This window comes from Protopterus annectens, chromosome 16.part0 (genome assembly GCF_019279795.1).
Source record: "Protopterus annectens isolate FY-2018-M chromosome 16.part0, PAN1.0, whole genome shotgun sequence".
NCBI classification, from domain to species: Eukaryota; Metazoa; Chordata; order Ceratodontiformes; family Protopteridae; genus Protopterus; species Protopterus annectens.
In genome coordinates, this window is record NC_056750.1 from 382,563,320 (window position 1) to 382,580,186 (window position 16,867).

The following is a 16,867-nucleotide window of genomic DNA, read 5'->3' on the forward strand; positions in this document are numbered from 1 at the left end:
TAAACTTATTTTCTTTAATTATATTTTCAAAATGATTCTGGTCTCCAAACATGATTTCAAAATTCATCTTTCTCAGCAAAAGTTTCAAATCAATTAAAGTATTGCCTTTTTCTATTTTGTATACTGTGATTTGTTTTCTTTACAATGTGTTTTACTTGTATTCTGCTTTTAACTGCATATTAAAACTTTAAAAGAGACCACAGCTCGGTCTCATGTGAGTCAGACAGAATTTTATCCCACTGTCCGACCTGGTTACTGTTGTGTTCTTAAACACCACTGTCTTTCTAGTTGCCTGCCCCTTATGCTAATATGGCCATATATTTCATTTCCTCTTTGCTTTTACTGGCTGGTGTAAGCACAAAATTATCATTTTGTGGAATCACTCCCCTTTAACTCTTTAAATCTATTGGCCATCCTACTGCATTCCATAGTACCAGAATGCAAAAGTGACCACCCCCTTTGAGTCTATCTTGCTGTTTTAAAAATAGTGATTCTCCACTAAAACTTAACTTTTTAGATAGGTAAAACTTAAGTTACCTACTTTCATATCTAACTCCTCTAGTGCACATTGCAGTGTTTAGGATAAACCATTTTTTTTCATCTTACCTTTAAGGATCTATTGCAAGACCACCAGTTATTGGAGAGCCCACATTCTGCCTCTCAGTAGTCCTCTTGGGATTAGTGTTTCTGTTTTCTCCTCGTGTGAGAAGGAGTGCAGTTACATTATTTCCTGGAGACTGCTGATCACCAAAAAGCTTAATAACTACTTTATAGGTGACAGCATGGAATCTGTGCTTATATTCTGATCCTGGTGAGAGTAGGGGCAGAGTGCATTGATTCCTGACTATTTCCGGTTGGAGAGTGAGTGTCTGTGCTTAATGTACCTGATTGGTCTGGTTTCTATTAGTGGCATTTACCAGAAAAAGGCTACAAGCCTGCAGATCCTTGCATCATCTGGGACAAGATTGTGGATTACCAAACAGGTCGTGGCCTGCTTCTCTTCCTGGGATTGGTGCTAACATTTTCCTTCTGGTGAGAGAAGAAGCAAAGGAGTATTGTATCCCAACAGAGTGAAGTTGTGCTGAGACCAGCATTAGTAGCAGCCAGGCAGTAGCCATTCATGCAACTCCCTCTTTTTATCATTCTTGACAAGCTAATTCTTTATTTTTCAGAAGGTACTGCTTGATTTCTTCCTAACTTCAGAATATCTGCCTAAATACTTCATCCTTAAATTTTCAAGGTCTATGTATTAGTTTCCCCTCAAGTGTTTGGCAGTACCTTGAGTGACATTTTTCCTGTAAAATGAATATATAAGGAAACAGCTCCAGTAATTAGTAATAATGACCATCCCTCCTGGCATGTCTAAAGGTAAGTTCCCTGTGCTTTCTTCTATTAACCTGGTGAACTTGGGTATTCTGAGGCAGTGTAGCAACTGCCTCATGGACACAGACAACCCTCTCCTCTTACCTCCCAACACTCAGACTTGTGAGAGATGCACTTATATATCCAAATTGGAAGCCATGCACTCTTAAGCCAAGACCGGAATAGCTGGTCAAGAGGAGAAGGTCAACACGTGTACCACACCGCATGCAACACATAGCCTTCCAGAACACCCACCATCACAGCTCTCACATAAAAACACAAACCACACACCCACCTTCATGGAGGCTCTCAAAAGAAATCTACCCAAACAGCAGAGACCTCCAAGGCAAAAACACACTTGACCACCACAACACAGCACAAACCACAAGATACAAAGCTCATCTACACAGTGTGCCCCTCAACCTAAATCCCTAAGGCAAAACAGCTTGCCCAATACACTAATCATAAGTGACTTGATAGTGAGGCACACTGATGTCCCACTAACTAGGTTGAATACGGAGAAGGTAACAGTCAGCTGTCTATCAGGTGCCAGAAACCGATACATAACACACGCACTCAGGTCACTCCACAACAAGTGCAAGTATGACTCTATCACTGTCCATGTGGGTGTGAAAGACCTGAGATGCACTTCCCTGGACTACATGAAAACAGACATGGAGGAGCTCTCAGATTATGTGGCTCAGACAGGTATGATCCTAGCCCTGAGCAACATCCTACCATCGCCCAGAATGATACCGCAGTACAAGCAGAAAATGATTTACTTCAACAATTGGTTAAGTTTCAGTTGTCATTCTAAGGAGATCCAGTATCTGTCTGCTTGTTATGACATGACTGACAGACCTTGATGCTTTGCCAGAGATGGCCTGTATCTGTCACCCCTGGGTTTCCATATACTAGCTAAGGCTCTTGCCACGCCTATAGTGCCTTTTTTGGTGATGTTCCAAAGACCAAATTACCACTGTAACAGCTATAAATAAATGCAATCTGAGGGTCATGCTGCTCAGTGCTACAAGTCTAAATCTCAAGATGCACTTGCTCAAAGCACTCCTCAAAATGGAGAACATTGACATTTGTGCTGTAACAGAGACCTGGTTTAAAGCAGCAGAAAGCACCTCTGCACTACCAGGCTATAACTCAATACACACCTTTTGGTCCCAGAACATGGGCCGAAGCTCCAAAGGCAGTGGTGTCTCCATATGCATAAAGGATATGCACACCTCCAGACTAGTAGCCCAGCATAATGCATTTGAGATACTTCGGGTACAACTAACATTGGGTAAGACAGCGATTCAGGTCATAGCCTGCTATAGGTCCCCAACAATGTCCGAAGACTCTCACTCCATGTTTCTAAGCACCCTGGAAACTATTAGGGTCCAATCCAACATTCTCATACTAGGTGACTTCAGCTACCCCTCCATCAACTGGGAAAACTACTCATGCACCAATACACTGAGTCAACGCTTCCTGAAATTCATCAATTCCAATGCCCTGGACCAGCTCATTCTTACCCCCACTAGAGGAAGCAACATCCTTGACCTGGTTATTACTAACATGGGCAACCGTTGCTCTACACCAATAGTCAATTCCTCCCTGGTTAGATATGACCACAAACTAATCAGTATGGAAATTCACATCTCACCCCCCCCCCCCCGTAAAGGTAACCACTTTGAAAAACTTCTCCAAAGCTGACTTTGGGCTCCTAAAAACAGAGGTGGCTAACTTCACGGCACCCATGTCAATGGAAAATAGATGCATGAATGCCGAATCATACACCAATGCACTGTACGAACATGTACATAAATGCATGGAACTAGCCATACCCAATAGAACCAAGATGTTCTCCTCCAAAAAAGGAAGCCAATCTGGTGGTCCCCTGCCATTAATAAACTACAATAGAAGGAAGAAACTGTTGCAGAAAAAGGTGAAGTCCCAAGAGTGGAAAAACTCCCTTATTAGCCTCAACAAAAAGTTGAGATCCCTTATCAAAACCTCTAAAGCCAACTATGAAGGCAGAATTGTGGCGGACACTAAAAACAACCACAAAGCCTTCTATAGTTATATCAAGAATCTCCACGGCAATACCCAGGTTTGCTCTGAGTTACTGCACAATGGTACCTCCTATACTGAGCCAACAGATATTGCCAACATACTGGCCGACAGATTCAGTGCCAACTTTACCCCTCTCTCCCCCCTAAAGGACCAATTACATTACCAGAGGAATGCCAGGCACACAGCATTACTGCAGCAGAGGTTAAAACTGCATTGTCCAAGGCCAAGAATACAGCTTCCATGGGACCTGACAATATCCCTGGATGTGTTCTACATAAACTACAAAGTGAACTGGCATCACATCTGTGTGCGCTGTTCAATCACAGCCTCACCTTAGGCTTTGTCCTTACTGAATGGTGCACTGCTACAGTCATCCCTCTCCATAAAAGGGGAGCAACTACAGACCCTGGGAATTATCACCCTATTAGCTTGACAAGTCTGATATGTAAGGCTATGGAGCACATCATCATGGACCTAATTAACAAGGATATAGAGAATCTCCAAAGTCTATATCCCACGCAATTTGGTTTTGTGAAAGGTAGATCATGCCTGCTCAACCTGGTTGACTTCTTTGAGTCTGTCACCAGAGCTGCGGATGAGGGCAAGGCAGTTCATACACCCTACCTTGATCTGGCCAAGCCCTTTGATACCATTCCCACTCAGGAATTATTGATAAACTCACCAAACTAGGCATCATCCCCTATATCACTAGGTAGGTTGCAAATTGGCTCACAGATAGAACCCACAGTGTGAAAGTAGCAGATTCTAAGTCAGACTGTCGACCAGTCAAAAGTGGAGTCCCACAGGGTTCGGTCCTGGGTCCTTCCCTGTTTGGCATCTACTTCTCAGAAGTCCAGGCCAACACAGAGGGACTCTGGCTGACCAAGTCCGCAGATGGCTGCAAGCTGGGAGCCATTATTAACTCCCCAAGTGATGTAGACATCCTACAGAAAGGCCTCACTGAGACCAATGACTGGTGTTGAAACCATGGCCTTAAGCTTAATGCCAAAAAATGCATCATCATCCCCTTTGGGAAAAACTCAGTTCCCACTAATTACCACATTGATGGGAGCCCACTGAACACTGAAGGTGTTATAAGAGATCTGGGGACACAGGTTGACAGCAACTTCTCCTTTGACCACCACATTGCCACTGTGGTCAGAAAGTCCTTCTATGTGGCACATCTCATTACCAAGGGTTTTGCATCCAGGAAGAAAGAGGTCATCATCTCTCTCTACTCTTCCCTCATTAGGCCAATCATCAAGTATAATGCCCCATTTGGCCACAAAAGTACCTCATGAAGAGGATCCTAGGCCTTAAACACATGTCCTACATGGACAGACTCAAAAAACTCCAGCTATGCTCTGTCTCATATCGTCTACTAAGAGGTGATCTCTTCTTGATTTACAAAGCCATGTCTGACACAGCTCTGTTAGAAATGTTACATCTAAAGAAATCCAAATCCCTCCGCACCACACATTCCAGAGACCTCAACCTCATTACCACAATCAACAGAACATGCTGGAGGGACAGGTTCATAAACCAGAGACTGCCCTGGAATAGACTTCCCAAGCATGTCAAGCAGTGCACCTTACTGGCCCTCTTCAAGAGAAATCTTGATGAGTGGATGGGAAATAGAAAGTTCGCCCCGGGGATCACTGCAGTGACTCTACTTGATACAGGCACTGGGAACTAACATCGGACGGCACGATGCCAGGGCACATTTAGTGGCTAGGCTTGTAAAGGCTCCAGGGCCATTAGCCTAGTACATACCTATGAACCTATGTCCAAAGCGTGTGTTGGAATAAAAGTGAAACTCTTTTTAAAAACTTTAAAATACATTTCATCCAGGCTCAGACCACTATAACTGAAAATATTAAAATTATTTTGAGTGTAAAGCAAACCATCATTTTCTATACTCCCAACACAATTGTTCTTTGATTACCGACCAATTACCTTCTTCCCCTTCTTCTGTATCTGTAGTAGTGTGATTGTGTGTGTGTGTGTGTGTGTGTGTGTGTGTGTGTGTGTGTGTGTGTGTGTATATATATACAAGCACTTATTACTCAAGTGATTAGGTCTCTATGAATGGGAGCTGAGTAACAAGATCAGGTCAGTTTAGATTATTTTATTGGTTAGGGGACAGTGTGATGAAATTTTCTACTGCCATGGTACTAGTTAATGAGATTTTGTGGACTTAGTAAGTCAGGGAAGATGCTTTATATTTCATTAGGGTTAGTTTTATTTTTATTATTTTGTAGGTATTTTTGTTTTGATTTTATGGCATTTTCTGTGGATTTGGTGGGCTGTATTTGAAACATGATGTTGTGGTTGGTGGTGGGGCCGAGGCTTAATGAAAGGCATAGAGCATGCCTTTTGTGGCTGGATATAAAGGAAGAGCCATGTCTGAAAATTATTTATATTTTTTGTTTTTTTCCCTCTATTTGAGGATTTTAGCACATTTCTAAAGTGTTAAAACCTTTTGGTTGTTTACTTATTTTTCATAATCTTTTCAAGGATTTCTTGAAAGGGTTAGTGTTTATAAATACATTAGGGACATTTTATTTATTTTGATTGAGCATTTGGGTGTTTTATTAGATTTTTAATAATACAGACAGCAGTTTTGTATTAGTTTAATTTTTCTGTTTGTTTTAGTTATTTAATAATGCATGTTAGAGTGGGTCTAGCTATGTGTAAATGTTGTTGTTGTTCTTCGTCTTTCTGCTTTTCCCAGTTAGGGGTCACCACAGCGGAACTCTGGTCTGCTAATGATTGGCAGTAGATTTTTTACAGTGCAGAGGTGGCAGCCTGATGCCCAACCTTCAACTAGGGCACGTCCATTCATGCATGTCTTTCGAATGCCACTCGACTGCGTGGAGGACATGCAGACTCCACACAGAAGTCACTCCAGCCAAGAATCGAATGGGAGAACCTCTTGCTGTGAGGCAACAACGCTACTGCTGCACCACCGCGGTGGGAACTATATTTGAATGTATTTTTGTTGTTGCTATTAACATTTGTACATATTTGTACTTTACTGTTGTTTGCATGTTGTGGTTTAAGACTGACTGTGTGCATGTGTCTGTGCTGCAGTTCATGTTGCTTTTCTGTTCTGTTCTGTTGTGTGCATGCTTTATGTGGGAACATGAATGTAGTGCTTTGTGATAGCACAGTGTGGTGTAGATGAGCTTATTTTTTTTTTACTGACAGTGTGTGCTTTGGAGGCTATTTTTAATTTTATTACTACTTTTAGTAGTGATGTATATTTATATTCATTATTTACAGTACTGTTACATAGGGTCTGTAGTTTACTGCATAAGATTTATTAGTATTCTTGGGTAGTTTAGTCATTTATATATTTCAGTATGGTTTATGGTTTTCTGATAGTTTTCAAGAACTAGGTATTATGGGTTTTTTTTATAATTATGTGACTATTATTTATTTGTTTATTATTCTTGCATTACTGTGCTGTATTTCTTTCATTTTTCTTGCTGTCGCCTCTACTTTTTTGTTTCTTCTTTGGATTTTCTTTCATTTTTAAGTTTCATAAAGATGTTAATAGTCCATTTTTTCTAGGTTTTATATTATGACGTCTTGCCACTTCTTCTCTATGTAATGGTACGTACTGGATACTTCTGACCTGTTGCACTATGCCATGTTGCCATGTGTGGCTTCATTACATCATTTGCTCCTCTGCCCTTTACAATGCATAGATTTCTGCCTTGAAATTGCTATCTGCTGGTCATATTGGCCATTACATTGTATGTGGAAATGCATAGTGTTTTCAATGTACTTACCATATAAGTGCATTACTGCATCTAACTTTACAGTTTGTAGAATGTGTTCTGCAACAGGGTGCACATTATTTGCTGAATTAACATTTTATTCATAAGACACATTTTCAGCCTATATCAGTGATTCTAGATTGTTGAGTATGTCTGCCTATAATGCATATTTGTGATGCCTTCATGCAGTGTTAAAACATACATTGCAAATACCTGTTAGCTGCATTTTCATACTGTTGTTCTCCCAGCTGGCAGCATGTTAACTTTACATTATTTTTATGGTATACATGGCATGTCACATCTGTGCCTCACCTGTCATTTACTGTGTTAATCCCTCAACCACATATTTCTGCATTTCTGGTGTAGAGCCACTGTTCTGTTCAAATATCAGTTATATGCAATTGCTCTGGGCATGCTTCCACAGCTGTATGGCTTTCACACACTTCCATTACTCACAACAGCTCACCTGCGTGATTGCCTCATCTTCCTTGGCATTGTGCTGTTGTAATTACTTTTGTGTACCTGCAGCCTTATTGTATAATATAATCTCTATACATTTTTCCATTCCACTCATTTCAACAGTGGCACATTTACCAATGTATTGTTTTCCTGTTTGATCTACCTTTGGATACTATGTTTCTGATCTGAATGTGTGCCCTCCAGATCTTTTTTCTTGTTAAGGTCATTTAATCTCATGTAGCTATGTTTTTCTTTATTTATTTTATTTTCTGGGCAGTGGCATTTAAGCAAGAACTATCATGTTTTATATCAAGCACAGACACAGAACTCTAATAAGCTCTAATCAGTCTGTATAGATCTTTTTGGTTTATTCTATCCATGTATGTCATGCTGTTGTTGGCATAGCACACCTCATTTTCTTAGTTTATACATATGCTATGGTAAAAGTTCAGCCAAAGGATCTCGTTGGACTAAATAAATGAGTATACAACTGCAAGACCATTTTAATCCACACGGTACCTGTAGTGAAATCTTTGTGAAGAATCTGTACTGATACTAAGTTAGACAGATTATTATTATTACTATTAATACCTTTCTGCAATACTGACCAAAATCACTCTCTTGAAATTTGTTTCAAAAACTCTGTGTTGATGAATTTTCATGTACTTTTTCCCCTGCCACATGTATTAATTGCTACTGCAATTTCATAAAGTTTTTGTTCCATCCACAGAATAAAAAATATCTATTACCTGCTTGATATAAATATACTAAATAGAACTACAGCAGAAACACATTTATTATACTTCTTTGTTGACTTCTTAATAAAACTACCCAAGAAATTGAGGTGTGCTATGCCAACAATAGTGTGACATGCCAGTTATGAGCTACTAAAAGAAGTTATATAGCTACTACATATATTTTACTCTGTAGCTTATTGCTCTCTCCATAGTTTTTTCAGTATGTGCAACATTGAATCCCAATATATAAATGAAAATCATTTAGGTACTTTCTGTTTGAAGACAACATTTTTTCAGACAGTTCAATTAATGTTTAACATTTGGTAAACTGACCCCTGAAATAGGATCAACAATCCACCTAGATAAAACAGCTCTGTATTCAGTTTCTGACATTTTTTATGTAGTTTCCATGGCTTGCTCATCATGAAGTTTATACAGATACTTTGTTTTTTGGTCTTGTGTGGAAGAACACTATGTCAGGAACAAACGTAAGTACATCTTGATTAGTGTTTAAATAAAAGCATAAGGAACATATGGCTTTTGACAGCTATTAATGTTAAGTACTTCATAATTTGCTGTCAAATGCATTGTTGCTTGCATGTTTTGTTTTAAATAATATAATTTACATTTCTGAACAGAAATATGTCAAAGTGGTTGAACTTAGTGAATAAAAGTATTCCTTTTCTCCTGTTTTACAGGTCTCATTATTTGAATATATGTATATGTATATGTATGTATATATATATATATATATATGTATATATATATATATATATATATATTTTTTTTTTTAATGAAAGACTACAACTGACAATTTGATATCATTTATTTATATATTCATTAATTATATTTTTGGCCTGCATATCCCACTAAGCCTAGAATCATTTCACATGGGAGACCTAAGGCAGAACCTTAGTAAGAAACATTTAGCAGTTGTCAGATTCTCAGCAAAGTATTTTAGGTACTTAATGTAATGTATGGAGTAACACTTACAAAATTAAAATTAACCATCTTAAATTAACCAGCTAGTAAAGCATACAGACTATAGAGATGTCAAACAGGTTACACAGTTTCAGTACAATGTATGAACTATCACATATAAGTGAACAATGTTTGTCTAGATCAGCAGTCATCTGTGTATGTATATAGGTGCTTTAGAATTTAATAAATGCATGTGACAGAAGGCTGAACAAATATAGCATGCAGTTATGGTACTCCTTTTAATATAGAAGACCAGTCAGTATCTCCAAACAGCACTTTAGCTTTTCAGTCATGGATAACCCCCTCCATAATATTAAAAGTATTATGCAAGGTAGTGACTTGAAATTACAGTTACATTTATTTCATTGGCATTCATTTGTTTCTGACACTAGATTTATAAGTTTAAAAGCTGACAGTTCTATGGAATTGAAAAACAAAATAAACAATCCTTACCATTAATGAGAACATTAATTAGTTTAATGGGAAACTGTTATACACACTATCTCTACAGCTGTGTGCACCAGATGTTTACATCTTTTGATATTTCATTACTTGTTTTAAGTACTGTGATACATAATGTGCAATGGATAACTCTTAAAGAATGTGCAACAGTTCACATTCTTGTGCTGAGAAATTGCTGCAAAATATGATGCAACACATTGTGAAATTTTGTGTGTCATTTTAGAGTAAACTTCTGAAATTTGTAATCTCTTTATCAGGTACATTTATAAAACTGTTTACTTATTGACTGTGCCCACTGATTACATTGTAAACTTGGGTTTAGACAACAGATGTAAGATCAAACACTGAACACAATGAAGCAATAATAGCATACTGTTCACATCTTGGCTGCACTGTGATATTATAAAATATTAGCATTAATGCATTTCTTACTTTAATCCTAGAAGTTTTATTTTTTCTTCTCTTATTTTATTGCACAAAGGATGAGTGTGTTATGTGTCATAACTGTTTGGTTTTCAATAATAGAAATTATTTTGTCTCGAATAAGCTTTAATGTATCAATGCAAAAGCCCAGAAACATTTTTGATTTATGCATATTAAGGAAGTGTGCCAGCACAATGAAACTGTAAGAGAAGTTAGATAATCCTGATTAAGTGAATTTAGAGAAATGACTGATGTTAGCGTTGCCGCCTCACAGCAAGAAGTTCTCTGGTTCGATCCTCGGCTGGGGTGCCTTCTGTGCAGAGTCTGCATGTCCTCCCTGTGGTCACATGGATTTCCTCTGTGTGCTCCGGTTTCCTCCCACATCCCAAAGACATGCTGTAGGTGGACTGGACACTCTAAATTTGCCCTAGGTGTGAGTGCGTGCATGTGTGTGCCTTCTGTGGAATGTTGGGCACCGGGCTGGCAATTCGACACTGTAAAACTCCACTGCCAATCATGAGCGGATGGTGATCCGCTGTGGTGACCCCTAACTGGGAAAAGCCGAAAGAAGAAGAAAAGACTGATTCAGCAAAATCAAAAATGAATCAGCCCCTACTGTCTGAGAGTGTTACTGACTGAGACTGGTATACCCTTGGAGTAATTTTTCTTGTCTCTGAGATCATGCATGGAGGGAGTTTAAGGCAAAGACCATAGTGGATGAGCAGCCTCCAGTATTTTTGATACTGTGATGCAAAGAGATTCTGTGAGAGAAAAGCTAGCATTTGATAAGAAAATGCTGCCCCCTTCTGCAGTATGATGATCATTGGGCGAACTGCTCTCACCAAGGTTGACAGAGGTAACTGATAGATTCTTATCAGTAGATGAACCTAGCAGGAAAGGATGCTGAGGTGGGCAGGCAAAAAGTAATTAAAAACTTGATAATATACCCTTCACACCCAAGTGCCTCAAAGTACCAGTTCTCTCTCCCCAGTACAGTCAGTGATATATATATATATATATATAAATGTCTCCTCACATTCATGGACAGCTACTGACTTATGACTTATGAACAAGGACGTCTACATTTCAGTGCTTATTCAGTACTCATTCACATATTTCAGAAGACTGATGACTATAGAGGGGTTAAGCAGAGACCTGTGACAAATACTAACATAAAATGCCATACTTTCCAATTACTATTTTACAAGCATCACTCCATCTGAGCAAAAAAGGGGGGAAAAAACAACCTTTTCTGTTGTTTCCCAAATATCTGGTGACTTATCTCCTGCTGATCATTATAAATTATATTCTCATATATTATTTAGTCACAACATAAATAAACAAAAACATTTACTGTAAAAATAAATACAACTAGTTAAAGAAAATAAGAATACCCTGCAAATCAGCAGCAATGGAACAATCCTGGAAAATATAAATGTATATACAAGCATGCCCATTGGATTTTTGCATTGCTACTTTACTTTATTTTGTGGTCTACAGTACCTGAGCAATAACAGTGCCAGGCCATGCAGTGAACAGATATTACCTCATACATAGGCTGTTGTGGGGTATCAGCCTGACAGACAAGTACTTTACAAGCATGAATGTGTGGTAATTTCTACTCAATGAATTACCCAGCATCTATCATTACCATGGCCACTGGAAAATTTGCACCCACTATTTTTTCACAATTTCCATATAGTGCATCATAAAAAAACAGCACATTTTAAAAATAATTTATGATATTATACTTGTGACTAAAATGCTGAAGATAATTACATATTCAAGTAAGTTTAACAAAGGATACAAACAGCTTAGCAAAATATTGAGAGTATATGGTTAGGAAAGCCAGGATAAGTCATTTTGATTTATTTTATGCCCGGTTTCAGTATTTAGCCTATGTGGTAGAGCTTGATTGTATAAATCCCTAAATTTAAGCAGTCACTCAGAGTACTGTTCACTGACAAAGGAAATTAAACAATATGTGTAAAAAGAGGTTGACAGTGGATAAGGCAGTGATTACAAGATTTTCTTCAGTTTCTCTGCTGTTAATAGCTCATCCTAAATGTTAATTTTAAACAAATAAGAATTTTAAATGGCTTGGTTACTTAAAATATTAAGTATGATCAAAGGAGTCGAGTTCATTGATCCCATGCAAGTTTAAGTAACCAAACCGCATGCTTATAAAATACAAAGAAACACACATCAACACTTTTACTTGAGACCAGTTTCACAAAGAATGTACTCATTGCAGTTTCTGATAATTTATATTCTTTGATTTAAGGAGTTTTTAAACTAAATTTTACTGCTAAATGCATTATATTGGAGTAGCAGTTTAACTACTGAATACAAGGTCATTTTTGAATAAAGTAGGCACAGATAATCGTGTTTGCATTATAATCTAATGAATGCCTAGTATGTATGTCTTGCACTGCTTGTGATGTTTGGAGGCCTTTTTTGTGCTGTGCAAAGCTTCATATGTATAAATTTAAGGAAAAATCAAAACGAATGTACACCCACACACAGGCACATGGTAGTATACACACACACACACACACACACACACATATATATATATATTTATATTTATATATATATATGTGTGTATATATATATATATATATATATATATATATATATATATGTGTGTGTGTGTGTGTGTGTATACTGTATATATCGGTCTACTTTCATTGCATGAAGTACGTTACATTGAATGTCACTTAGCCGAGCTGAAATCTCTGAATCTTCAATTAACAGAAGCCGCGGACTGCCAAAATCCTTTCCCTGTGAGAGGAACCACTTGGCCACCATGGTGAACTTTTCCTCTCATCAGTGTAGTGCAATCTCAGAGTTGGTATATTTTAGTAGGGGGTGTGGGGCAAAGCCCCACACTTTGGTGGGCTTAGTTTTCATCTGTTTAGGTTTATTTCCATGGTGGCCAAGTGGTTCCTTTCACAGGGAAAGGATTTTGGCCATCCGTGGCTTAGGTTAATTGAAGATTTTGAGATTTCAGCTTGGGTAAGTCACATTCAGTGTAACATACTTTCGTTCTATGAAAGTAGACCCATATATATATATATATATATATATATATATATATATATATATATATACATATATATATATATATATATATATATATATATATATATATATATATAATTAATATAAGCCACAGCAGAAAATATAAAACCTAGTTAGAGGATAGTGGGGATGAGTACTGAAGCCATCAATTTTTCAAGAATATTTCCACACCTTTTGATAAAAATTTCCACAGTTTCCTAGTGGCTTTGGTTACTGCACTTATGAAAGGAAGTGATTTCTTTGCGGTGAAGGCCATTTTGAGAAGAACTTATTTGAGATATGTAATCAGCATGCTATACACAGCCCTGACAACCAATCACCTTGCTTTGCTTGTGAGGTCATTTCATAAATGTGTTAACTAAGTCGCTGAACTGCTACACAAAGATCTTTTTAATTCATGATTCCATGTTAGTGACACATAAACAATGAGTATAATACAGAACATGTATATAAAATGAGCCATGTCCAAACAGCGAGGACAAACATGTTCCACATATACTCAAGTAAAAAGAAAAGAAATGTGATGCTTCACTAATGTTAATAACTGCAAAGTACTAATGAAATCTCTCTTCCTGTGGGGATTTTTCTCTCGTATACCTCTCTTTAAGTAAAGTAACTTCATGGCCATACAATTGTGGAAAAAGTGTAGACAGTATGAAACAAATAATGTATTCCCCCACCAAGTCTGCCACTAGTAAAATTAAACTAGCTGCTATTTAAATAATTCATCTGTCAAGAACCAGTTACACTGAGCAGTAAATAAATACATAAATTAATTAATTAATTAAATTACATTAAATTTAAAATGACTTCATGGCCACACAATTGTGGAAAAAGTGTAGACAGTATGAAACAAATAATGTATTCCCCCACCAAGTCTGCCACTAGTAAAATTAAACTAGCTGCTATTGAAATAATTCATCTGTCAAGAACCAGTTACACTGAGCAGTAAATAAATACATTAATTAATTAATTAATTAATTAATTAATTAATTAATTAATTAATTAAATTACATTAAATTTAAAATGACCTCAAATAGAAAACCCAAGAATCATTTAAAATGCCACTGAAACAAAACATTCCAGTCAAAATCTAAAGACTAAATCTCTGCTCTAAATGCATTTAAATTTTTAAAGGATAATATTAAAGAATTGAGGTCAATTTTCTACACAGGGAGAAATCGGATATAGGTTATTTGTGTGACTAATACCACAGGAAAAAAGCTCACAAGTCAAGGTCCTTAACTTCCATTATGCTCCCATCTTGGCCTCCCCATCATCACCTATTTAAAAAGCTTCCTTCAGTCACATGATCACTGCAAGTAACTATCTCTCATGAAGGAAATCCTCCACTCAATCCACAACCCATTCCATCAAGTACTCCCTTCTGCTATTAATTATATCATTCCTTCAGCTTACTATACACTTTTCCCCCAAATACCTTTTTTACATTGCCATTGTAGTCACCTTCAGTTTTCTACTATGATTCCTTGAGATTGTATGTCTTGAAATAGAACTGTCTGGTAAAATCTGCTTAACTCTGAGAGCCTGACTACACAAATCATTGAAACACATGGTCATGGCTGTGCAGTACTTGAGTATATGAACAACATTAAAAACATGAAACAAGTATTTTTTGCTGGGGGTCAAGCCCTCAGCACTTACTGTATTGGACAGAGATGCTGTTTAGTTTAGTATTCTTACTACAAGGTCACTGCACCTCAAAGAAAGGCCAATTACTGAAGCAGAAAAAATCTCTTTTACTTTTTCTGAGAAGCTGCTAACTGTGAGATCTTAGAAAGCAATTCACTTCAGGCATGAACAAATTGCTCCAACATGGTACAAGCAATAGCACACAAGCAAATTCCACCTTTTGCAGATATGCTCAAGGAACTATGATATGAGCAATTTCATAAGTTTTTTTTACACCTGAGCACAGCACAGAAATTGTATTTATCATCTATATCCATCTTCTGCTAGTGATGTAAGAATAATGAATTTGCTAGAGTGATTTTCCTCGACCTATCTAACGTGTTTGGCATGGTAAATAATGGGTCTATATCATAAGATCGAAGTTTCAAAACTTTGAATCTGATATGGTCGACACCATATGATTGAAGTTTTGAAACTTCAAATCTTTTAACATAACTTTCCGTACAGTGCAGAAAGGGAAGATTTCCCTTTTCTGCACTGTAGTGTGTTCTCAGAGTTGGTATATTTAAGTAGCGGGGGATGTGGGGGTGCAGGAGTGCCACATCAGGAAAGTAAACAACTATATCGCACTTGTTTTATTCTAATATTCTGTCAGAATCGTTTTTAAAGCATATGTTCATAATCAAGTACTAAGCAATCAATCTGCAGGCCATTACAAGCCCAGCCCAGCCCAAAAAAAAAAAAAAAAAAAAAATCAAACTTCCGTCTAGTCTTAAGGACGTCAAAACAAGATAGACCAGAGGAGAATTTAGGACTGCTCATCCAGTTATCTAGGGTTATCCTGAAGGTGGCAAGGGTGCTTGACATGTAGTGGAAATTTGTTCCAGAGGCGAGGCATACATTGAGATATGAGTCTATCATGCCAATGTGTCTTATTTATCTGTTGATGAAGGTTTACTTTCATTAACTGTGTATTTCAAGTACCACTTGTTCTTAGTTGGGAATCTCTGAGGTCTCCCAAGCTGAGTGATATGTTTGACAAATACATGTCAAAAGGTACATTATATTCAATAATGGGTGTGATGAGATACAAGTAAAAGGAAATTAAGACTTCTTTGGATATAGTGGAGACAACTTTGGATGTTACATGGGGCAGATAGAAGTCTTTCTGAACTATTATGGAGACATGATGGCCAAATGATAAGGAATTATCAAAAAGAGTGCCTAGGTCCTTTATAACAATGTCTGATTGGAAGGGCATGTTACTTATCTGGTATGTCAAAATATTTTGTTTACAAAATTTACTATGTTGTATTTTTTTCACATTTAATTTGAGACCATCATTCTTGCATCAGTTGCTAATCATGTTCTATCCCATGTTGGGTCAGTTGTAAGTGGAAAATTGAATAACAACACCCAATTTACAGTCCTCTGCAATCTTAGAAAAGCATAGTTTGGGAATATTGACCTGAAGGTCTGAGGACTAGATGCCAAAAAGGAGAGGGCCCAACACTAAGCCTTGTGGTACACCACTGGTAACATTTTTGCTTTTTGAAGAGGAACCTGTGACTCTTACTATGTGGATTCTGTCAGACAAACAGTTAATGCATTGAGCAATATAGGTGATTGACTAATGACCATAGGGCCTTTTTAAGCCTAGCCATGCTTTCCAAAGTAAGACTCAGACACTGTACCTTGTGTCTTTGAAGTAAATATCTTAACTATTATGCCAATCTCCAATGTAAAGATTTGTACTCAGATTTACAAGTCTATCAATAATACCTTAATGGAAAATAGTGCCAAAGGCCCTGACCAAGCCCAGATATACTATATATACTGCACAACCACTAT

General features: G+C 37.4%; 1 protein-coding gene across 1 annotated transcript in view; it reads left to right on the forward strand.

Moving 5' to 3' along the window:
• Positions 1 to 8,803: 8,803 nt before the first annotated feature.
• Positions 8,804 to 16,867, forward strand: part of C5 (complement C5) — a 1,726,304-nt gene continuing 1,718,240 nt past the window's right edge. The window contains exon 1 of the mRNA XM_044057986.1: positions 8,804 to 8,901. Coding sequence (XP_043913921.1) covers positions 8,837 to 8,901 — 65 coding nt within the window. The 5' untranslated portion in view covers positions 8,804 to 8,836. The remainder of the gene's footprint in view (positions 8,902 to 16,867) is intronic.